The sequence below is a fragment of the Lupinus angustifolius genome, chromosome LG15 (assembly GCF_001865875.1).
Source record: "Lupinus angustifolius cultivar Tanjil chromosome LG15, LupAngTanjil_v1.0, whole genome shotgun sequence".
Lineage (NCBI taxonomy): Eukaryota > Viridiplantae > Streptophyta > Magnoliopsida > Fabales > Fabaceae > Lupinus > Lupinus angustifolius.
The window spans coordinates 2,482,844-2,508,584 of NC_032023.1; the positions used below are offsets into that span (position 1 = coordinate 2,482,844).

The window sequence follows — 25,741 nt, forward strand, 5'->3', positions numbered from 1 at the left end:
AGAGAGAGAGAGAGAGAGAGAGAGAGAGAATGAAACTGCTCTCTTGTAAATTATGTATTGATTATTCTTAGTTAGTAACAACTAAGGGAGACACCATTATTAATAGATGGTGAGATAGCTACTTAAACAAGCTAATAGTTAGCAACTGTAACTAACTGCGTACACTAAGATACATAAATACATTGAAAATAGAATTACAGTAATTACATTTAGTTCTTTATTCTAATACACCCCTTGAAACCGAGGGTCAATATTCAGAGAAGAAAAGTCAAAAACTCTGAGAGGAAGAGGAACAAGAGACCATGTGCCCAAATTCATGAAGCCATCACACTCCTCCTTCGTAGCTTGTTGCAAAATAAGATCAGTTAGAGCCTCTTTAGCAGTGGAGGGTTCAGTGTGAGCAAGGAAAACTCTGACCTCTAGAAATAATGGACTTATTGATTCATGACTTGGACATGGTTCTCATTGAATGAATGGAATGTGAAGGATGAGTAGGATGGTGACTAGAAGATGTTGATGGAGAAGAAATGGAGACAGGTGGAGTAGACAGAAAACGGTTTCCATGAGTATAGCAAGAAGGATGATTAGAGAATATGTCAAGTGAAGAGATTAATGAAGAGGAATGTTGTGATTAGTAGGAGTTGATACACCAGAACTTATAGGTGAAGAAGAAGTATGATGCATAGGAGAATTATGAATAATGGGAAAGGCAAGGGATTGTGAGGAGAATGAAAGAGCTGATGTTGGTTGAGTTAGTGGCTGGATCATAGGGGGGAAACTACTCATAATATCCTTAGAGATGTATAGTTTTCCATCCTTAGAAAAACACTTACAGAGTTACAGCCCCTGATGGAAAACTAAGGATAATATGTTGATGGAAAACTAAGGATAATATGTTGATAGAAAACTGAGACGATTTTTACACCTCTAAGGATAATATCCTTGAGAATCCCCAACATCAATTGGCTCCACATAAGATAGTTCTTATCTGTCAACTTCGTGATTGGAACCAGAAGCAAGAGCGAGAGAGAAAGAGCTTGAGTTGGAGCAGCAGAAGGCATCAATGGTGGACACAGAGTGATTGAAGCAGGACCGTTGTCGGCGTTGGCCATGGAAGCGAATGATACCATGTAAAACAGAGGAAACACACAGGGAGAGAGAGAACGAAGGAGCATAAAGAGGGAGAGAGAGAAAAAGAGAAAATGAAATTGCTCCCTTGCAAATTATATATTGACTACTCTTGGTTAGTTAGTTAGTTAGTTACAATTACAATTTACAAGTGAGACACCACTATTTATAGATGGTGAGGTAGCTTCTTATACAAGCTATTAGTTAGCTAGTCCAACTAACTAACTACACTAACATAAATTGAAAAACAGAATTACAATAATTACATTGTAGTCATTTATTCTAATATATGATGATAATTGATTAAGGCACAAAGGTTATGAAAACAATGAGCCATAAGAAAACTGAGATACAGAATGCATGCTCACTGATAAAAAAATAGAGAAACGGAATGCATGCAAACTAATCATTTACATGTAATTATTTACCTTTGTAAGAGACCGAGCAAACTGACTAGGCTGCTGATCAGCAGCATCCTCAGGTCTATTCCAACTCTCAACAATTTGAGGCAACCCACGTAGATGGACTAGTAACCTTTCTCGCATAATCTGAACTAATTTAGTATGTATTTCATCTCTGTGAACTTTATAATCCTGAATGAAACCACAAAAAATGCAATGGTAATCAATGTTACAAGAGAAATATTCTGAAAATAAAACTAAGACACAAAAGGTATCCTCATAAAAAAGAAACTAAAAAGAATAACAAGCCCAAGAGATTATCACCAAAAGCAAACCCTAAGAACTAAAGTTTTATCATTATGCTTGGACACTCAAGGAAAAATAAAACACATGTTCCTTCTCAAAATCCACTAAAAAAACATCCACATCACAAAGTTGTGAATCAGAGATAAATACAGAAGAGGCACTTGTTAGGCAAAGATAACAATAAACAGAATAACAAAAGAGGGCAGGGAAAGAAAAGGAAGAAAAGATTACAAATTAAGAGTAGAGAACTCGGCAACAACAATAGGGGCAAATGTGCAGAAAAAGAATGGGCGGCCCAATGCACGAGACTCCCACCTAATGGGGTCTGCGGATGGTAGATGTATGCAATTTTACCCTTGAAAGCGAAGAGGTTGTTACCATGATTTGAACCCATGACCTCCAGGTCACAAGGGAGGCAACCTTACCGTGAAAAAATCATTGAGGGCTACAGAATTCAGTTTCAGGATAAAGGATCAACTGGATGCAATAAGTTCCAACAAATGAAACATTCAAAAATGAAATATCCAAAAAAAGATTACATCTGAAATTCTGAATAAGTCTCCCTCCATCAAAGGAATGGAAGTTTTAGTAGCAAAAATATATAGCAATTACCTGAGCAACTCGATCAATCTCAGCAACCAATAACATCTTTCTAGTCTCCGGCACCTTTAGAAAAAGAATCTGCCGAATTTCTTATTCCAGAAAGGAAGGACAAAATTAAAGTCAGTCTACATAAAAATGATATATAACCGACACACTAAATATCCTTTTACAACATCATTTACAAGTTCATGAAGTGCATGCATTTGTACCGGGAATAATAGCATGTATAAAACTAATGACTTGACTTGCCAACGCCAAGTGTTTAGAAGTGATGGACTTCAAACCAGACACCTGCACAGAACTTAGGAAAAATTAGAAACCACAGCAATGAAAAGGTGCTGAAGTAATTGAAATGGAATGAAGATAGTTCACCAACATGAAAGAAAAAAAAAGATGGATATGAGAGTAACAGAGGTTGGGAAGCAACAAATTTTTTTGGGTCTGTTCTGTCTTTAAATTAATTGTCGTGGCACATGCTTTTACTAGTATTCCAATAGATGAAAAAATATAGAAAATGAGAAACCCATAAGTTCTAAAACCCAGCATAATCTGGGGGTTATTCCACTGTGCAGGGCAGTACACAAGCTGAAATTACTGATATATGCTCCCCATGTTAGGCTTGAATCTCAATTGATGTATAATTTGAATTTTTAAAGACAATTTCATCAAGTTTTATTTAACTATAGCCAATTATTTGGAGCAAGGATCAAGTTTTAAAGATGGTCACAGAAATTTGGATGTTGCGATGGATGATCGGGTATTACCAATATGGATAATGGTAGTAACGAGATCACCATGACGGTCATTTAAGATGGTTCAGCATCTAAGACTGCCTGCAACTTGACAAAGTCCCCAGTAAGGTGTGAAATAACAGCTGCTCCTGGAGCAGGGGGAGACAGAGACCATAAAAAGACATGCAAGACTGTTTATAAGGATCTAAGGTTCATTAGGCTTCATGAATCTTCTAAGGATCATGTGCAATGTCATTGTATTTATGTCCTTGTACAACCTAAATTTTTATAGTAAGATATATAAAATCCTTTGACATTTCTAAAAGACCAGAGATGCACTATTGTACTCAATGTTAGGCAGTGAAGTGCCAACAAGAGCAAAAATGTATCAGAAAAGAGAAATTTGAGGTGGATGGACAACCACACATAAAGCCTCCAATGAGAAAAAGTTGATGGAATAGAGGATAATCCGGTTAAAAGAAGTAGTAGAGGAAGACCTAAAAGCTTTAGGAAAACATTAAGAAAAGGACACGGATATATATATATAGGACGTGGAACTTGAGTAAGTGTCACATACCCATACTCTATAAATAGCTGAAGGTAACTGTAATCATTATCAACAACAGAATTCAGTTTCTCAATATCATCCTCTTTCTCACACTCTCAGTTGCTAAGAAGTCGACACTGGTGTTAAGACTTGCCAATAAATAAGAACAGGAGAGTAAAATTATTGTACATGCAAATGCACACATAAAATTGTTTTTATACCCAAAAGGTACCAACAACAGAGAGAACACTAATAGTACCTGCATAGCACCAGCCCCAAGCACTAGTTGACAAGTTCTTGTGTTGAAAAATTTCAAGATTTCCACTACACGGTGAACAACTTCCGAAGATAGTGATGGCAAAAGGTTGTTCATATCAATGTACTCAGATAGCATCTTTAGCAATATTAAGCCACTGGAAGCAAAGTAGCGAAATTAATGACAAGCTTACAGCTAAACAAAAAGAGGATAAAAGAAAATCATATAGGCAACTACAAGTTGAGAATAACATAAGCATTATTTATTCGCAGTAGTTAATCCCAGATAGCAAGCAGAGTGGCTATCCCCAAAAATACTATATCACTATGCAATAAAAATAGTTTCTAGTGTGGAAATAATAGATGCTAAAAACTAAAAAAATATTCAACCAGTGAAACAGAGATGGCCTCGGACGAAAAAGGCGGAAATATAAGCTAAGAACCATGGAATGCAGAAGCCAAAACAGAGCAAGAAGCTGCTGTGAAGTGGCTAAAACCGAGTGTGAATACTGGGAACTTGCCAAAGCAAAGTGGACTGCAATTCTGCAAACTTGTAGATACATGGGTGGACTCTACAACTGTGTTTCAGGACAGAAGGCTCTAAAAACCCTATGGCTCTTGTGCAATGAGTTTGTGCGAGAAAGAAGAGGTTTTACTAGCCTAAAATGACTGGCAGCATGTGAAAAAGTACATAGACCAAAAACTCCTAAACAAACAGAAACAGATGCGTATTCTTGAAGAATAGTGGCCACTCCTCCCACGTCACAGCAACTTGGCAGACACTGGCCACAACAGTGAAAAATGACACAAGTACTAGCCTCTGGTAGCAGCAAAGACCCACTCTACGCCTATGCAGCCAATAGTGCTGCTATTAGTAACTGAGCATGTTGTAATACTATTATAAAATAGATGTGTACTTACGCAAGCTTATTTGGGAGGGGGGCTGACATGAAAAACAAAGGTGCACATAATGGAAAAAATAATGTAAAAAAATAGTTGATTCCAGATAACTAACCAGTTCACCATGTGATAACCAACACCTTTGTACAAAAGAGCCTGAGAAACAGATTTTTTATTGTCTTTTGTGTCAGTATGGTTACTCTGTGCAGATGGAATCCTACTATGAGCTCTATTTCTTTCCATTGACTCATCCAGGGGTTTGGATCTATCTGATGCAGCATTACTAATGGATGCTTCAATGGAATTATTCTGTTCATCATTTGACTGTCCAGTGTACGCAATCGGCTGAACATTGTAACTCGTTGAATTATCATCCTCAGAACCATTAAAGTTCTCAGAAGTTAATGCATCGTTTGAAAAAAGTAAATTGATGATAGCTTGAAATTCATCAGGCACATCTATTTCCACCCATGTTTCTTGGTCAAGCACTGCCTTAATTTTTGACATCTAAGCAAAGAAGCAGCTATTAATAAGGTTGCACAATGATTCCACATGAAAGAAGCAACAAAACTAAAACTAACCCGAGAGTCATGCTGAAAGTCAATAAAAGCCTTGGCCTGTGACTGCAGTGTCCCACGGATGCTGTATCCCAATCTCCCACCAATCTGTTAATATGAGGATGGGAATTACATAATGGTACAAAAACCACACATTTTTAATCTTAAGCTTCAAATCAATATGAAAATGTGTACTTTTTCCGTAGCAGTAATGAACTCCTGGGAGATGTTGTATATCGTAAGAAACTCCTGCAATTTCAACCTAGGATGGAGAACTGCACGGACTCCAAGAAGTTTCGCCCATCTTCCATGAGCAGAATCACATGCTGCAAAGACAGCTTCTGCATTTTCCCGCAATACATCAGCTCTGTATAGGACCAGATACTTTGAGAACATCAAACAAATTTGACAGCAACTAGAACTCAAAGGTTATCACAAGAAGCAAGATCAGAAACATGTTCTATCTTAGTCTATCTGTCTACGGGTTTTAAAAGTAGCCAGTGGATTCCAAATAACATTCTCGACCTCCATTGTTCTCATTTCTTAACAAGACAAAATAAAAGAGCTATTTGTTTTCAGCACTTGAAATGGGTCCTGGTAGCCCCCAAGCCAGAAAAATGAATACGCGAGGACTAAATAAGAAGAAAAAACATTTGATGATAGAATCAGCATGCATACTAACGTGATAGTGTTGAGGTGACGAAAGCTATTACTCTGGCCTAGTAAAATAAATACTCTATAAAATGTAGTAAGAATTCTAATACCGCTGCAAACGATTCAACTTAATCCCCTTTGTGATGAGGTAATTTGTGTGTTATATATCACAACTTTCACAAGCGAACAGAGGGAGTGAATATAACAAAAAAGTTCGCGACAAGTGAACATTTACAAACAGATTTAACTTGTAAACTATAGGTAGTTTTACTCTTGCTGGGAAAGAGGTTATTCATATCATTGATGTTCTCTTGTGCCATAGCCACGAGTAATCACCAATGAAGGAAAACGGGGTACAACAACAACAACCAAACCTTAAATCCCACTAGGTGGGGTCGGCTACATGGATTGAACGACACCAACAGAGAAAAAGAGGGTATTATTAAATATTCCAGCACAAATTGTTTTTTATTGCTTATTTATCTCACTCCTTTTCCCAATTCTGTATTTGACAGCAGAGATTTTCAGATTACAGGATAGTTCTACACATGGTGTTCAGATGATTAAAATGAATGCCTACAAATTTCGAATCTAGAAATGAATAGTTCACATCAAAACTTGTCATCATTAAATGAATAATCAAACTTCAAGGGGAAAAAAGAAATTGTTTACAAAAAAGAAGAAACTTTCTCATCACAGTAACATGTTTATCAATTCTAGAAAATTTTCACCACATAAATCTGCTAATTTAAACAAATTTCAAAAATACAAACCCAACTCCAGGGACACAACAATTTCTTCCGACTTACTTTTATTTCCATGATGAATTATTCAGGTGATTCTGAATTTGACAACAGCAATTAACAAACAACGAGGACCAAAAATGATAATTGCAAGAAAAATTAGCTCCAGTCACGAATTGTTTGTTTTTAATATAAAAACCAAATAAATTTGGAAATCTACTATGATGATGATATTGTAAGGGAAATCCTGCTGAAAAATAGCTCGGCCAAGGATGATAAACAAACTCATTAACACCTCTCATTCTTATATGTTTTCAAAAGTTACCCCTAAAAGTATATGAGAACTAAGAGACCAGACAACCTGAAATTCTTTGACATGTTAGAGGAGCTCGTGGCATCAATTGCTTTTCCTTGAAAAGTAGGACCCTTGGCAACACTCCGCTGAGGTGAATACGGTAGAAATGCAGTACCATGAACCTCACTTTCTTGGGATATTTCTGAGACTGCAGAACCATGAGAAATTGTAGGGAAAACTGAATCAGCAGCATAATGGCCATCAAAGTTGCTCAAAATCCATTCAATGGCCTTTTTCACTTCAGAAGCCCGCACTAAATGTGCCTGCAATCACTAAAAGGAAAACAATCTTATTACAGCAGCCCAGTGCACCAGGCTCCCACCTGGTGGGGTCTAAGGAGGATAAATGTATGCAGTCTTACCCTCGTAGGCAAGAGGCTATTTTCAAAAATTAAACTCATAACCTCCGAGTCACAAGTGTTTAAATATATTATAATGTTGAGCAATGCCACAACTTCATAATGGAAAATGACAGAATTACCATACCAGAGAGCATTTCAGTTCATGTACATGTCTTTGAGTAATCTATTTGTTAATAACAACACAAGCATGAAAAAATACACACTTATTGTGGTTTTAAATTAACATAACTATTTGTACCAAAAATTATGAAGGTGTACAATCCATCTTCAATACATAGCACTCCTATACATAATTATGAAGGTGTACAATCCATCTTTTTTCCTAAGAATTTCCACTTTTTCTGTAACTTGATAAATCAGACTTGTAAAACTATTAACTTAAGTTGATCCTAACTTCAAAGTATTCTGAGAAATTTATAATGGTATTCAGTACCCCATCCCACAACTTTTTTATTTAATGAGCATATGCAGAAATTCAGCACCACTAAATCCCTTTCCCCATATATAAATACTTTTTGCATTTTCAAGAAAAATAGTCAGTAATTGAGAAACAAGGACAGAGCATAATTTGGGAAGACAGGGATATGCATTTCCTCTATCAGGAGAAAAAACTACTAAATGGTCGAGCTTTGATAGGCATCAGTGTTACATTATAAGTCTAAGTAGCTCTGATTTTGATCATTTATGGAACTTTAGTCAGTATCATCAGTTATAAAATGGAAAAAAATGTCTTTCAAGATTCATGTATTCACTATTGCACAGAAAGCAAGTTACTGCATAGCCTTAACTTCAACTAAAAAGATACGGAACCTGCACTAAGATACATAATTTCATATTGCCAGGCTGAATGATCTTCTAGATCTTAAGAATCTAGAATTTTATCATCATAAAATAATTAATAGAAAGAAAGAAAAGAGAGGTAGTACAACTATACGTAGAATAAGGAATCCTCCATATAGTTGTATATAATCTGATCACAAGTAAAACATGTAGCAAAACAGCCAAGCCTCAATATAGTTTTAAATGGCATACTGAAACACCCCTTAGATGAATATCAAAGAGAGGACACAAACATAACCCTATCCTAAAGTAGGGGACCGCACATCACCACAAAATATATGCCTCCATTTGACATACTTTAAGCATAAGAGAAAGAAACTGTCATAAAATAGGCGAACAAACCCAATGCTAAACAAGGGGACAAGAGTACCCCCTGACACAAAATATGTCCTTCCATAACTGGCAGGACACTTCAACAAGAATGGGGACACTTAATTTTTTGTTACACTGCAGATTATGTCCATAACATGTCGCATATACTTTTCAGCAAAGACAAGATATCAATATATCAGAAATAAACATCATCCACATTATTAAAACTAAAGCATTTCAAAAGATGCAAGAAATCTAGGCTAGATGGGCACAAAAATGGTCGAGTACAAATTACCTGTACTATCATGAAAATAGCACTCAGAAGATGCACAAAGCAATCAGATGACAGGCTCCTCAACTTGCTAGCGAGTGATGCACCTCCACCTGCATCATTATTTAGCATTACAAATTAGAAAGTAGAACGGATCAAATGAAAACACAATGGTAGAAAAATATGCAAGAGACTATGTCTTGATAGTCAGACATTTATGTGAAATGAAAGAAACTCTCACCATCTGCATCTACAGCTTTGTCACCAGAAAAGAACTCTAAATCTGAACCTCGAGCAGCAAGAACCGGAAGCAACTCAGCCACAGCTGTCTTAATGGCACTCTTCATATCAGCGGTTAGCGTATCTCGATAGATCCTAAGAACAGAGGGAAGTTTAGCCTGAAAACAAGGGAAACAATTAACCAAATTAAGTTGAATCCCGGAAAACCAATTTTCAGGTGAAGGTACTTTTTTTTCATCAGATAACATGCCCTCCCATTCTACTTGATTTCTGACCCCTTCTTATCAAGTCAATATAAACAGTCTGGTTTTCTTTTATCATTTAATCAGACAACTTCAATATGAAAAGTGAAGACACTCATGTGCCTTCAATTCAAAGATAAAGAAGATTGTAACCATGAAAAAGCTACAGGTACTTGAAATCGTGCTTCTCTGATGCAACAGCTGAAAAGTATATAATTATCTTAATGAACAGGGTATGAATTATTTCTAATTGGAAAATATATGGTGTCTTGAAAGTAACTCGAATTCCTACGCTCTATGTGTGAACCTTGACAACAATCCAATAATCCAACACTCAAAATTTTAATCACAAAGCTGGGAGTGTAGATGGTATAAGAAACAACAAACTGTTGCATAAATAACTCACTGCAATTGTGTTGTGTATTTTATTTTCAATTCCACAAATATTAAATAACCAACATACCAAAACTACCTCAGCCACTTGGAGGTTCTCAGGTTCTGCTTAAGATATATTATATTCTGCTTAAGATACCTTATTTTATTAGAAAAGAAAGTAGTTCTTGCAGATTGGAATCAATGGGATACATTAAGGTTGAGTTTCAAGAAATTGTTTGTGTACTCTAGTTTAGAAACCTTCTGTGTGACATACTGACATGTGATCTGATACAACGTTTTTTTCCCTTTCATTTTTCACATTTATATGTTTACTACCTTCTGAAAACCAAATCTTTACAAATCATGGTGAAAGGAGAAGGGAAAGCATATCCTCAAAAATACAAAACAAAAAAGGATATGATCACTACACTGATCTGACTAAAAATTGCTCATCAAACACCGAAAAAATTTAACAAGCAATAATTTTCTAAAGAATAAATACAGATAATTACTCACTGTTCTAAGCAATCCAAGTACGGTAGGAAGAAGACGGTCTTTGAAATTAGCGGTGTCTTCTTCTTGCAATGTTACCTGGTTATGAATCAGATCCAGAGGTTAGGTCACAAACTGCATCCTCAAAACTTCAAAATATCACCCATTTTTAAAGAAATAACGAGCATGTGTAAGCAAAAGTAATATTAAGTAAGTGCACAAAGTAATCATACAACTTAATCAATTTAGACTTTGAGATTGAGCTCAAACCTTGGACTATATCAAAACAGAGAACTCAAAAGATTCCGCACTGTGTGACAATTAAGGCATTAAGGATCAATAAAAGCTTACTTTACCCTTCGAATTTTACTTCATTCATTCTTTAGATCTAATATTTTTACTTGATTCTACTCATCTACATTCAAACCCAAATAGGAGATTTTGGACTTGGGATTCAAGTGCGCTACGTAGCCAATCCCAGATAGCTGACAAGGCAGCCAACACCAAAAACGCTATAGCAGGGTAGCGGTTGTCATGATGGCCATGCAATCCGGACATTTAGAGAAAAAAATTAAGTAATTTATACTATACTCGTATAAATATTAAAAAATAGAAAAATACACAATTTAGGAAGGGTCAAATCCAAGTGGGTGATGAGTGAAGACAATTGCAAGGTTTCAGACTTTCAGAACAGTAGAAAACAAGTTTAGCTGGAAATAATCACAGAGAAGAGAACCCCAAAACTCCACTTCTCGGGAAATAACACAACTTCGTTGAAAACAGTACCAAGTCATCGAGAAAATCAAAGAGATGGATGGAGAGCTGTGTTTTGGTCATATGGGATGAGAGGCTGCTGCTCCAAGACCATTTTGTTCAAATGGTATGGGGTGGGCGAAATGATGAAAAGGTTAGAAAACAAGGAGAAAAAACAGCTAAAATGGTGGATTTTTCTCACCCTCATCCCAAAGATACATCTTTCCTTATACCTCTTATTTAGAAAGGCAAAGAGATAAAAACAGTATCTACGTAAAGCAACAACCCACTGGGCGGGCAATGTTTATGAAGGATAAAGGTTGAGGGTTTCATGCAATTACAAATATAAATTTACACTTTTTTCTTTTGTAATGCTAACAGATAGATGATATCCATCAGGTAATGTTAAATCTAGAGTCTATTGGCCCAGTGACAATAAAGCACACTCATTTGCCCATATATTGACTGCAACTACGAACAAGATGAACCCTTGTAGGGACAGTAGTAGCACCTCTTAAACTTAGTGGTAAAAACTTCAACTGTTTCCAGCATAGGATTAATTGGAAATGAAAAAAAAAACTACGGTGTTAGAGATAAAAGCAATTGAAGACACGATCTTACTTCGTCATCCTTTCCATTCATTGGAAGGGAAGCCCTTGCTTTAGCTTTGGATAAAATTATTGCATCTGTTTCTGCAGCATCATGTATGGAAGCACGAACAAACTCTGCTGAAAGAATGCTACAAAAATAATAGACTACATTACAAAAAATCTATTAAGCAATATAACTTCGGTCTTTTCTTTCAAAACCATACCTAATTAGCAATATATCATTTCCAAAACTTGGAAATTAAGATTTAAAAGGTAGTGATGAACAAGAAAAACATGTCTGAAATAAGTAAAAGATTAAAACATTTTAAAACAAGAAACTAGGAATGGAATTAGTTCACCAAAAAAACAGGTTGGAACAAGAATAAATGAAGTAACTGACTAATTAAAAATAAATTTAAAGGTGAGGGTGCAAATATGGGCATCAACTCCTGCATTTGCTTCTTTCTTAATAATTCCTTTCCCAAGCCACAAGAAATCATATTATCTACCTTCTTTCATTAAAATCAGAAAGAAAAAGGGACAAGCAAATCAATTGACTCCATCACTCCGAGTCTCACACTGAAGAATCTTTGTTACACTGGAAACAACAACTTCAGTTGCCTTCATATCAGCCTACATTTTTTTGGGTTTACTCAGCCCTAAGGACTAAGGATGAGAAACCCAAAGAAGTATGAGTTTTATTAGGAAATGGTGCACTGAAGGAACCAAAATATTTATGTACTTGGTTTCTCTATAAAACGTATCTTTTTTTAGAGTATATACTACCACAACCTCGGAAGAAGTGTCATATTCTGAAATTATTATCATGTTTTTCTCTCATCTATCACAGCACCTTGTTATAATCTTAAGCTACTCAAAGTAGGCTACGAAGATAATAAAAAATCTGATTATTTTCAAATTTTGGTTATCGAGATTATCTTACCTCAACATGTTTCTTTATGTTGTAAGTGATTTGGTTGAAAAATATTCCTAAATGTATGCACTCGTTATCTAATAATGACTAGAATATACATTTCCCTCTTTTTCTATGTCTCTCTTTTCTTTCTAACCAATTCAAACAAATTGAGATGTGTTTTCTATGGGCAAACCAACCCAAATAATCACCAAGATGGCTTTTACACCAATCTACCATACACCAATAAAACAAGACCCACCCTTAACCAACATTTCGGCATTCTCACGTACCTATTCTTCAAAACCTATAAGCCAAAAACCTTAGCAATGAGAAAAATTATGGCTGTTAGTAAATGCTAAATTTAAAATTCACTACTTCTGCATTTTCTATGGGATAAAGCAATAAGTGGGCTTCCATATGGTGCTTCAATGACTTTCAAGAAGGGATTTATTTGATAAATAGAAAGAGAGATTTGGCAGGTAGCCCTTGTTTAGTTTACCTCTTTCTGCTGGTTTATTTCTGATTTCGTGTTTTCTTTAAGATGATATCTTAATTTTTAACTGCTCTACTCCCCTACTATCTTTTTCTATTAAAATTTCATTTCTACTACTGAACTTTCTTCCCTAACAAAAATCTTATTTCTTAAAAATAATACTAAAAATAAGAGATTTTGCAGATAAGCCAAAGGCAAGCTCTGAACATTATCTCAACACATCCAAGAATCAGCAGAGTGCATATTCACTCTTAACTATTATAGTTTGACCATATTCTTTACCAATCATTACTCGGTTCTCAAAAAATAAGATAATGATTCTAAAGCACTCTCAGATGAATTTTTGATGCAGGTTAAAGGAATAAACACTCTAAAAAGCAATACATCACTTTGATAGATCAGGACAGCACTAAAGGTGTACCTGTTTATGGCCTCTATAAAGCCTATAACATGATCTCTAAGATGACGAAAGCAATGCAGACCAGTGAGCTCATCTCCATCCTACAAAACAGAAATGCATTGCTAAAATCAGAATAAAAATGCTATGTTGGAAACAGACTTTGAAGATAAGTAGAAAACTACCAATTTTCAACACGGGAATCGATATCAGCTAAGCAATGCTCATAAAATATGAGTAAAAAGGGCGGGGTGTCTAGTTGGGGTGGGAACAAGGGGTGTACTGATACAAAAGGCTAAACCTGTGATCAAGAAAATAGATTCATATACTGATTACACAATACCAGTAAATGTTGCAGATCGTCAGTTACATCCAATGCTCCAGCACAATCTGCAGATGCAACAAGCTGTATCACAGCAAAATATATCAACTTAAACAGGTTTTCCAGTAACCAATAACAGCAATGCATAAATATGAACGAGTACTTCAAACTGATAATTATCAGTTAAAGGAAACTGTTAAGAATATGTCCCAGCTGTTGAAATCTGATCACTTAGGTGTTTTCTAAAATTATGCTTTGCTAAAAAAAATTGTAAGCAATAAGGTATGGACTTGATTAAGTTGTTATCAGATCACTCATTCCTTATTTTTAGGTTTTTTCTTCCCTTTATCATTTAGGAATTTCTGTAGTTGAAGGAAACATGAACATCAATAAAGAATAAGCTTCATTTTGATTAGAATACTTTTTTTCTTAATTCTTATTCTATTTCCAACAGAAACACATAACTACATAAAAATGACCAAGGAGAATCAATAAGACATAATGAGTTCTCGGGGAAACCTATCTTGTAAATCATCTAATGTTATACTCAAGTTCAAATTCCAAAACTAAACAATAATAGCACATCATAGAAATATCATCTAAATCTTCATAATCCTATAGTATAACTTTTAAGCTATGTTCACAGCACCATGCCAGAGAAGGCACTCTACCCTAACTGTAACAAGAGTATCTTCTTAATTTCATAAAACACCAGAAGCCTCTAACAGCTAAAGCCACACAGCCGCTGCAATAATAACTGATGGCAGCAAAAATACAAGGACTTTCACACTGATATGGGTATATTTGATATATACAAAGAGACATTAACAACCCTTTTTTAGTTTATTAGTCTTTTCCAGATGGTTTATTATTTATTTGACTTCATGTTTCTTCTAAGACATCTTAATTTCAACCACTCCACTACTTACTTTTTCCTAACAAAAATCCCTCATCAAAAAATATATATGGTGAGCCTCAGTACAACAATAAGTATCTCCACTTGCACACCTTGCTTCTCAACCCTATCAGAAGCACGGGTATAGAATACAGATACATTGATGAGTGATATGACAAAAATGCATAAAATAATTGAATGATTTATAGATAAAAAATATCTAAAATTATTGTAGTATCTGATGCTGATACATTAACAATTTAGATATTACAATAATTTCAGAATATTTTTTGTCTATAAATCACAGAACAAAGATGCCAGGGAAGCCACTCGAGTCTCAACTCTAACAATAGCATCTTAGTCTAACAGCTAAAGCTACACAATAACAGCAATAACAACCGATTATCGCACAAATTTATAGTGTAAATTCAGAATTAAAAAATCAAAATCAAACAAGAAAACCAACAAACGTACCAATTTGAGTGCAGACACGGCTTGATTAACATATAATATAAGCCTCAATTTCTGCTGAAGCACCAAGAGGTTAGTCCTAGTGCCATTGAGCTCCTGAATCTGCCTTGCATTCTCAACCAAATCCGAATCCAAGAGCCGGATCGTCTCCTTCAATTCGCGAATCCTGCTACAACCTTCCACGATCTTAGCATTCAAATCCTGTAACTGCCCCTGCGCCTCAAAGAACGAGCTCGACCGAAGCGAGATCTCCTTCACCAAATGCAATTCCACCACATCCAAGTAATGCGACAGCTTCTCCTGCAGCGCTAGATTCTCCGAAACATTGGAAAACGGACACGCCGCCCGAAACGTCCCACCGTCCTCAAGCCGAAAATCCTCCTTAAAATAAAGCGACGGAACCTCACGTAGGCACGCAACTAAGGCCTCTCCCTGCCCCGAAACGACGCCGTTTTGGCCAGCATCGTCGATCTCCTTGGTCTCGTGGTTCCGAATGTCTTGGAATCGATGATAGGGTTCAGAAATGGGAGAAAGAAAGGAATCGAAGTCGGATCGGGTGATTTCGGAGGTAGGTTTGGCGGTGATAGGGTTGAAATCGGGAGGAGCGAGGGCGGCGGAGGAGGACCACCAGGTGACCCAGGAGGCGTTGGGATCGGAGGCGTGAGGGTTGTTGAGGATTGAAGAGAGGCTTTGAATAGCGTCGGAGTTAGATTTGGAGAGAGGAGAAGAAGAAGAAGAAGAGGTTCGGTGAATGAAGGAAGAGAAAGAAGGTGATGATGAAGAATGTGTGGTTGGTGATGAATCCATGGTTGGATTCAAATGAATTTGAATTGGAATTGGAATTGGAATTGTGAGTGAGAAAAGTGTGAGGAGTGATTTGATTTTGTTTTCAATGGAAATGGAGGTTGGGATCTGAGAGAGAAAGAGAGAAAGAGAGAAAGAGAGTGTTACCGGAAAAAAGAATACTTTGTAATGGGAAAGAGAAAGCCGATGGTTCAACCCGGTTCAGATTGGATTTCAAACCGGGAACGTTAAAATCTTTACCTCTCCATTTTCTATCTATTATTTTATTCAGGGTAAGGATTTTATATATGATGAGTATCACTTATGCAGAATGTGATAAATTTATATTTTTAAGTGATATCATTTAGTAATAAATTTTAATTATAATTGAATTTTTAATGTGTTGTCAATCATCTATTGGTTATTTTTGTATAGATATGTACTCATATAAGTCTTCTTCTATTTCATTATTTATTTGCATTATTTTTTTAAAAATTTAATAATAACTAAAAATGAATAATAAATAATAAATTGATAGTGTATAAAAATTTTATATTGTCAATATATACATATTTTTCTTTATTTCGTTTGTGCTTTAGTTTTTTATGGAGCCAAATTGAAGATTTTATAAACATTTTTATAAATATATTAATTTATTTTTTCTCTTAATTCGGCTATGAGATGGAAGCAGTGTTGTTAATACCGTATTGGTTATCAAACCAGTTAGGGTACTGGTATAGTAGTATAGCGGTTCAATCGGTGGTTCACTAATTAAACCACATAATGGTGAAATTATATATAAAAATATAATATATTATTATTAAGGTTGAAAAATCAATATTTTTTTCAATTCCATTAAAAATTAATTTTAAATAAAAATTAATGATTTTGTATTAAATTTGATTTAAATTAATGCACATTAAATTATAATTAAAACATGGTAGGTGGTTTATACATGTAGGTAAAAAATGGTTGAAAGACTCAGTATGGAAGGTAAAACTTATAGAGATTAGTGTAATTTATAATTTATAGAAGAAGATGAAAGGTAAGAAAATTATATATATTGTGATTAAAAGAGACTTAAGTTCAATATTTTGTAACAGGCATAATTTATAATAAAATATATGCATCGATGTAGTTACCACCACTTAGTATCAAGACATGGTGTTAATTTTTGTATACATATATGTATATGTCTAAATGCTAATAATCTATAACTCTATATCAATGGAATATCTTATAAACTTTTTTCTTTTTTTCTTTTAATTATAATTGCTCCTTGTCAAACCAAGTTAAATGGACAATAAAATAATTGTACTAACACAATTTCCATATATTTAAATAATTCACTATTGCTTCTTATATTTAATTATATTATAGTAAATAAAATTATATATTATATTAATATATAATTACACATTGAATTATATATATTAAATTATATATTATAATATACAGTAATAGTTTAAGGATCATCTCTTGTTCTATGTTCTGTACTTTTAAGCATTTTATGTTCAACTCCTTATTAAACTTATATACTGCGAGTTTTATAAGTAAGTCATAAATCTTAGAAATCGGTGAAGGCTCTAGACAACAATTATAAGTTATGCAATAAAAGGATTTATGCATGAAAATGGACAGAGTTCTGTATGATTGACACTTCAATGATATTGCCAGATATATGCATGTTTTATTTTCATTGGTATCATCGAGTTAAAGAATCTCTTTTGGAGTTTGTGGTTATCTCTCCTAACAAATATTTCTTTCAAGAATCGAACTTTTAACTTTGAGAATCCAGTAAGGTTTTACATTACTAAACAAACGTATTCTAACCTTTTCGGTGATAGATATTTTATTTATTAACATAAATTAAAGCAGATCCATTTAAGAATTAGGTGTTGTTATATCCTTTTCATTTTATTAAATTGAACAGCCCTATATGTTAGGTGTAGAATATATTTTTCTCATAGCTAATTTGTTTAATTTTTTATATTTAATAACCAATCTTGATTTCCCTCCTTTTTATCCACTATGTTTGATATAAGACTTGATTTTTTTCTCAATTAATCAATGGGTTATCACTAAGATTTTCTTCTAATTTGTATTCTATTGTTTTTTGGTTCTCATAATAGATATAGTTGCCAAGTATAATTTTAGTTATGTAGATTTATTGTTTGTTTAAAACTGAACTTCATATGTATTATGTTTCTTATGAAAATTTTAATATTTTCTCATATAAGGTGTAGTTAATCTTATTCTTAATACTCTGTTTGTTGGTGTTGTTAACATTAATATTTTATTATTTATTTATAATAATATATAATTTTGTAGGCAACTAATACTAATAATATACCGCAATGTGTTCTTATTAAATTGGTATAGTATTAATTATTAATTCATATTGGTACATATTGATTTTTAATTCGTATTGGGATAACACATAGATTCTTAATTTATATTTTCCTATTTGGATATGTATATTTGTTGTTCCTAATTTTTTTTAATATTTATTTCTTATCACATAATAGTTATTCTTAGTGGCTTATTTTCTTAGTTTTTCTCATAATTTCCGAGATAGAAATATTGCATTTTGCATTTGTTATATTCCGTTATGTCTACTAATACATGATACTTTATTGCTTTATATTTTCATAATCAATTTTGAGAAATATGTAGTATAATTTTATTATTTGTCTAGCTTATATCTTTGTAGTATTATTGTTTGGGAATTTATAAATAACAAAATTCTTATTTTGTTGAATTTTATATGGTCTTGCATTCATTAACAAAATCTAGATCCTAATATATTAGTTTTATTTTATTATTAACTACCTCTTCATATAACCATATTTTTATAGTTAGAATAACTTTTGTATTAAATCCTATTATTGTTAAAGGTGTTTTTCATTCTTCCTTCATTTCTAAATTGCTATACATTAGTTCCAATTGAATAATTTTTTTCTAACTTGGTTTTACTATAGCTAGTACTATCCTCATATTGCACCTTTAATTAATTATTTTAAGATATAATTTTATTTTTTTATCAGATTGGTGTTATGAGTTTTAATTTTAATTAACTTGGATTTGTTGCTATTGATACTTTAGACAATCTACATCTCTCTAAATTTGCATTATTTTTACTAGTGTGTACAGGCACTTCGTGCCTGCCGACGAATATTGTGTGATACTACATATTCAATTTTTATATATTTCATTTTTTGAATTAAAATGTATTTGTTGTTTTCGGTGTACTTTATATTATATATTTTTGTGTTTATGATAATGTTTAATTTAATGTGATTAATTAATGTATTGGTGGTAATTGCTTAGGATTATATAATTTTTTTGTAAAAATTAAATAATATTAAGGGCAATATAGGAAATTAAAATTACACCATGATAGAAGTTATTTCAAGTTTTGGGTATAAATAATTAAAGTTTATTGTTATTATAGGTTACAGTCTTTTATTATCCACACTTCTTCTTTGTTGACTTTTACTAGGAATGATAATAAATATCGGTATTACTCGCAACATATTGAATGTAAGTATATATTTTTGGACTTATAAATAATTAGGATAGAATAATTTGAAATTCGTCATTGAATGAGTTTGTTCAATGAGATACCCAGAGTTGCAATTTTTGAATTTTGATATTATATATATAATTACATGTGATGTTATATTTTTAATTCAAAAGTGTAATAGCATGTTAATTTATAAATATAATGTTATGTTGTTAAGGAGTAATGGTATGTTATTAATTATAAATATAATGTAATGTTATATTGATTAAACATATATTGCAGAATAAAATTTTGATTATAATTATGATATTATATTGTTAAATTTTTAATTGGAATGTTAAAGTAATAACTTTGTTTTTTATTTTTTTACTTTTTAGAATAAAATAATTGTTTTAATCAACAATTTAAGTTATATTTTCCATTTTTTATCATTTTAATATTTTCTAAATTTATACTTAGGTTTTTATTCTTAATAATCTGTGCCCTATACTTCTATGTTATCTAATCTCTCTACTGGAGTTTTTTATCTTTTATAAAGCTATAGTCTATACTCTATAGTTGTCATTTTTGGTGTCTTCTTATATATAATATGTTACTTTCTAAATATTGACCAATAATCATTGCTTGTATACTTATAATTGTAGTATTAGGTGACATTTATATGACACATTGATAGTGTTTGGCCTCTATTTCCTTATTTTTATATTGCAAACTTTGTATTTAGTGTAAATTTTAGTTTTTGGCACACTAAATTTCCTTTATAAAAAATTTACATTATTTATTCGTTCATTTGTTTTGCATTTCTACTATTGTAGTTTATTCTTAAAAATGTTGCTTCCAATAATACACTGGTGGTACATCTATTTTCTTCATATCAGGGAAAAATTAGACTTAGTTCTTCTATCTTTCCATTTTTATTTATCTCATAATCTAAATCTAACCATATTAGTGAATTAGAGTCAAAATCTGTTTTGTATCAATATTGGTTAATTGTATAAACGACTATGTAGAGAAACACATAGAGAAAAAATATAGATCATCATTGTTAGAAACTGTTATAGAGTATTGAATTAGGAGAAAGATTAGATCATGTTAAGGCTTTAGTTTTCATATTCATATTGCATGATTCTTTGAAAAGCTTTCTTGCATCATTCTTGTGTTTCTTGAAAAGAAAAAGATAGTTCTTTAAAGATTGCATATTTTCAGAAACCTCATGCATAAACATTCATATTAGACTAGGACGTCTTGTGAGTTCTTGCTTAGGTTTTAGGCTTTGATTCTTATTGTAATATCCGAGTATTAAGTACTCATTAGTAACTCAAAGTTTTGTATTCATGGATTGGGAAAATCCTAGCTGCGGTTAGGTAAGGTGTTCTTCACATAAAGACTTGGAGGTCTTGGGATAAAGAGTGATACCTTCACTGGGGCCGAATCGTGTAAGAAAGGTTTTCTTGAGAGGTGGTTTTGGGAAAGGTCAAACCAAGGGTGACGAAGTTCTTTGGGTTCCAAGAAGGGAGCGTTCAAGTTTTGTATTTGGAAGCGTGTATGTGACGTACATTGTGTTCTATAGTGAAGAAGGAAAATCTCCCAAATGAGAGGGGATGACTGAATGTAGTTTTGCAGTGGAGAACAAATCGAACCAGGATAAAATCCTTGCACAATCTTTTCTATCATTTTCTCTTTTATATTTCAAGATGTTTTAACGCGTGTTTGGAGCTAATATTTTTTCATACTTGGTCCTTGCTATATTATTGTTAATCTTACACAAAAGTATATGTTGTATATCTATTTGTGTGTTTGTTAATAACCGTGCAAGTTGTTGTTTTGATCATTCTGGTTCTGTTTAGATTTCATCGATTAAGCCCACTGGTTAAACGATTAACTGTGCATTTTTCAGCAAGTGTGTTAAAACCAGAAAAGTGGAACTTGAGCTCCACCGCACCTATTCAACCCCCCTTTCTAGGTGTATTCTGCCACTGATATCTAACAGTGTGATGAAGAGTTCGAGAAGAGACCCGACGAATTAAGCTCACCTGGAATTGAGGAAACAATCAGCGCGACACACTCAGGTGAGGGAGAAAACATTGTGACACAGTGTTGTTCGAATATGCTTCAGGACCTCCAAACTCCCTCACAAGTTTGGAGTTATCTTGGGTATTAAGAAAACTTGTACTTACTCATTTGTCTGTTTTGTTTGGATTAAGTATGTTTCTTATGCCGAATTATGTTAGATTATGTTTATGTATGAAGATGTCATGATTATTCATATATAATATTGCTCGAATAACTGTTCTAAGAATTATATGTATGATATAATTAAAGAAAGGCCTAAAGGCTTATGGACGAATATTGAGAAAAGAAAGGTCCAATATGACCTTAAGGCCAAGAACATTATTACTTCGGCCTTATCTTATGACGAATTCTTGTGAGTCTCGCAGTTACCCACGAAGGCACGAGTGAAGTTAAGCACGCTAGACTAAATATTTAACTAAGTTTCAGGCTTTTCTTGCTTGAGCAAGACATCTCTCACTTGAGTGAGAAGTGTCCAGAGAAAACGAGTTTTCTCGCTTGGCGAGACAGCTCTCGCTCAGCTGAAATATGCATAAAGAAAACTGGTTGTTTTCTTGCTTAAGCAAGACATTTCTCATTTGAGCCACATGTGCCTTATAAAAATGGTGATTCCCTCGCTTGAGCGAGAGAGCTCCATACAGACAAGACATCTTAAGTCGTCTGAACGATAACTCTCACATGTGCGAGAGTCTAATGGCATTTTTGCCATCAAGAAATCATCCACTTCCAATCCTATTCAATAAAACCTAAAACACATTTATTGGAGATAATGTTGTAAAGATGAATAATTAAATGAAATTCTTGGAAATGATACAACGAAGAGTTGTCATATCTAAAATGATGTATGTAAAGAATTGTGTGGTTAAGGACAAGGCCCACACGTGTTATATTATGCCCACGCAACGAGATTGTTTGACCGTAAGAGGCTGAGCTTGAGAGCCGTCCATGGTGATTCAGCGATGGTTCATAGTGGTGCTGAGAAGTATTATATGCTCATGCAGCGAGATCGTCTGACCGTAAGAGGCTTGGCTTGAGAGCCGTCCAGGGTGATTCTGCGATGATTCGTAGTGGTGTCGAGGTTTATTCTCTGTCATTTAAATGTTAAGATCGAGTCCCACTAGAAGCATTCCCGATGGGAGATGTCTCACGATGGACAGATTGTGATAAAAGATGGATTAAAAGATTTAATCTGTTAACTTCGGTTAGTGTGCATATTCATTGTGAATAATGAAGTAATGGACGGGAAATTTATGGGAGACGAACAAGCCCCGAGATGTTGAGAGGGACGGTGATGACGGTGATTCGTCAGCAAAGTCTTGAGAGAGTCTAGGTGAGACAAGTCCCGTGTATTCCTGGATGAGGTAATCTGTTGGATCGTACAGTGCTCACAGTGCAAACTAGACGATATCTAACTACCCCTCTTTGCAATTAGGATCGAGGAGAGGGATGCCCAGAAAATGTTTGATGCGACACCGTCCTGAAATGGAAATTTTCGTTGGAACAAATCGATCATATATATATCCTTGGGAGGAATAAGTTTTGTGCGATCAAATCGGCTTGTTATGGGACATGTACTCTCGGTTATTTTCGAATAGTTATTGGGAGGATAATGTGTAAGAATGGTGGACATATGCATAGCATGCATACATGATATTTATCAATATTGATTCTAAAATCATAAGTTTTATACTTCATTCATCATTAATACATTTGTGTATGATCAGTTGATATATCTATATTTGTTCTTTGTCTTGGTGTGATATTATGTGTAATTTCACGATGTCAATGATAAGTTTTTCATTAGATGTTTTACTCCCTCTCTTTCTTTCTTTCTGGTGGACACGTATACATCCATATTTAGATGGACATATCGGCGATGATTAGGGGCTACCACTTTACCATGTCCTAGGGGGCATGGAGCTTTGAAAGAAACAAATACACCTACACTGGTCCCTACGACCTAGAATTGGATCTCATATGTGATGGCTCTGTGTTGCATCTCCTATCATATTACGCAGTTCGGGAAGCATCGTTCACCCTACCAGAGCGAAGGTTCGTACCTGCCGGTCCATCCGCATCAACTGAGGCACGAGGCAGATCGAAGGTTGTCAGGACCTGGCCCCAATCGGAATTCTCATCTACTGACTCAATGCCAAGATGGACAGAAGGAGCAAGCATGACTACTTCATCGGGCCTAGGGGTACACCTCGGACCTTCGATGGATTGGGCAGTAGATGAGGTGGTGGAGGACGAGGACGATGACTGTGTAGAGTTAATCTGCATAGAGGATTCAGTGGAGGTTATAGAGATCTCTTCAAACTCAAAGATCGAGGGAGACCCGAGTGAGGTTTCCAGTGCACCGCCGGCATTATTTTATTTGTATTTGTATTTATAGTCTTTGTTAGGGGTGAGGAATAGACTCCACCTTGTATTTTATAAACCATGAAGTATGTATTACAAATTCAAGAATCGATTAATGAGAAGTATTCAGAAAAGAATTGTGTTTAGTTCAATTACATTTTAAGTATTAAGAAATTATTTCTGCAAAGGTTTTTAACTATGTTGAACCTTACTAATTATGTTAAATAGAATTTGCTTTTGCGTGAATCTTGAACATGTCTTAATTGTGTATTATAATTGAATGATTGAAATATGCTTTAAAATGAAAATTGCCTAACAAGTTCTAATAAGTGGTGATAATGGAATCTAACAAGTGGTATCACCAAACAAGTGGTATCATCTAACAAGTAGTACTAACAAGTGGAATACGTATATGTTTAATCATTCCATGTCTAAACTGTTTACATAATTGATATGTCATGCAAAATCTGTCTAAAGAGTCAAAAATCAATGCATTTGTTTAAGCTTCTCAAACTGGTTATTGCCTATGGTAATAATTAAAGTTTCTTGTTTAAAAATAAATTGCTATATCTCTTCTTACTTTTGACTAGAATTGAATATTCGTATCTTTTTGATAATGTCAAAAGGGGGAGATAGGTTGCTTGTTGTTTTTGATGTTATTTGCAGGGGGAGAAAGGTTGTCATAATAGATTCCGCATATTATTAATCATTGCTTACCTATGGGGGAGAGCAAAGTGCTTCAAACTTTGAATTCACAACCATTATGCACATGTACAACATCATCAAGCTAATTCATCAAATGTAAGGTATGATTTGACGTGGTGTTTGTCATCACCAAAAAGGGGGAGATTGAGAATGCAAAGCGTCAAGGATTGCATTAGCAACGTTTGCCTTTGTTTTGATGAAGACAAGGAATTAATTAAAGCTTGAAGATGACTCAAAAATCAACATGCCGAGGGCTCAAGTGGTGTCTTATTAGACTTATGCTATTATTCTTTATTATCAAAAGATTTTACCCATTTTCCCAAGAGATTAAATATAGTAATTATAAAATGATTTTCGGGGTGTTACACAGTCAATATCTCTATACTAGGAAAGTTGAGCGGAAATATGATCATAAACAAATAAACCATTTGCTTTGGAAGAGTATTGTCAAAGCTACAAATAAGCTTAAAGAAGCTTTTAGCCTACAACTTGGATGAGCTGAAAAATCCTTTTGGTATATCGATTAAATTGATAAGTTATGTACAATGGTTGATTTTGTAATATTTCATATACTCTATTGCGATGTAAAAATATTTGGAAAGAGGGCTCATGACACTTAAGTTCTTTGTCCATAATGATTCTCACACATGTAAAAGATATGATTTACAATATTTCAGTTATGTTCGCGACTCAGACTAAGAATTGTTAGGTTTGGAACAACCATGCTTCAGGGTTTTTAATTTTTTGGGAGAATTTGGTACATGAAATTCTCTACAGATAATTGGTATTCAATGACAGAATATTGATAATGATAACATTAACTTAAGCTTTGATCAGAGTAGCATCAAAAAATTTCTAAAGTGACATTGCTGGAACAAGAAGATTTCTTGTATTATTTTAGGGATCAGCTAGTTCTGCGGGGATATATTTAATTCGGTATAATATCTATGCATCATTCATTTGTATTATTTTTTTAAAGAATTAATGATAATTAAATATGAATGATGGATGATTCAGTAACAATACATACATTATTTTCTCTATTTAATTAGTACAAAAGGACTTGATTGAAGGAGAATAGGCAAGTCACTTGAAATGTCGAAGGAATGTGGTCTAGCAAGAAAAAGGAAATTATTTATACACTAA

The 25,741-nt window shown here is 33.9% G+C and overlaps 1 protein-coding gene across 1 annotated transcript in view; it reads right to left on the minus strand.

The window, feature by feature from the left end:
- Positions 1 to 16,080, minus strand: part of LOC109328234 (vacuolar protein sorting-associated protein 54, chloroplastic) — a 20,252-nt gene extending 4,172 nt beyond the window's left edge. Inside the window, exons 1-15 of the mRNA XM_019561600.1 lie at positions 15,154 to 16,080; positions 13,806 to 13,868; positions 13,487 to 13,566; positions 11,688 to 11,805; positions 10,338 to 10,412; positions 9,206 to 9,362; positions 8,989 to 9,077; positions 7,187 to 7,443; positions 5,624 to 5,795; positions 5,453 to 5,536; positions 4,987 to 5,378; positions 3,976 to 4,129; positions 2,648 to 2,729; positions 2,448 to 2,527; positions 1,557 to 1,721 (exon numbers count right to left, since the gene is read on the minus strand). Coding sequence (XP_019417145.1) covers positions 1,557 to 1,721; positions 2,448 to 2,527; positions 2,648 to 2,729; positions 3,976 to 4,129; positions 4,987 to 5,378; positions 5,453 to 5,536; positions 5,624 to 5,795; positions 7,187 to 7,443; positions 8,989 to 9,077; positions 9,206 to 9,362; positions 10,338 to 10,412; positions 11,688 to 11,805; positions 13,487 to 13,566; positions 13,806 to 13,868; positions 15,154 to 15,957 — 2,772 coding nt within the window. The 5' untranslated portion in view covers positions 15,958 to 16,080. The remainder of the gene's footprint in view (positions 1 to 1,556; positions 1,722 to 2,447; positions 2,528 to 2,647; positions 2,730 to 3,975; positions 4,130 to 4,986; positions 5,379 to 5,452; positions 5,537 to 5,623; positions 5,796 to 7,186; positions 7,444 to 8,988; positions 9,078 to 9,205; positions 9,363 to 10,337; positions 10,413 to 11,687; positions 11,806 to 13,486; positions 13,567 to 13,805; positions 13,869 to 15,153) is intronic.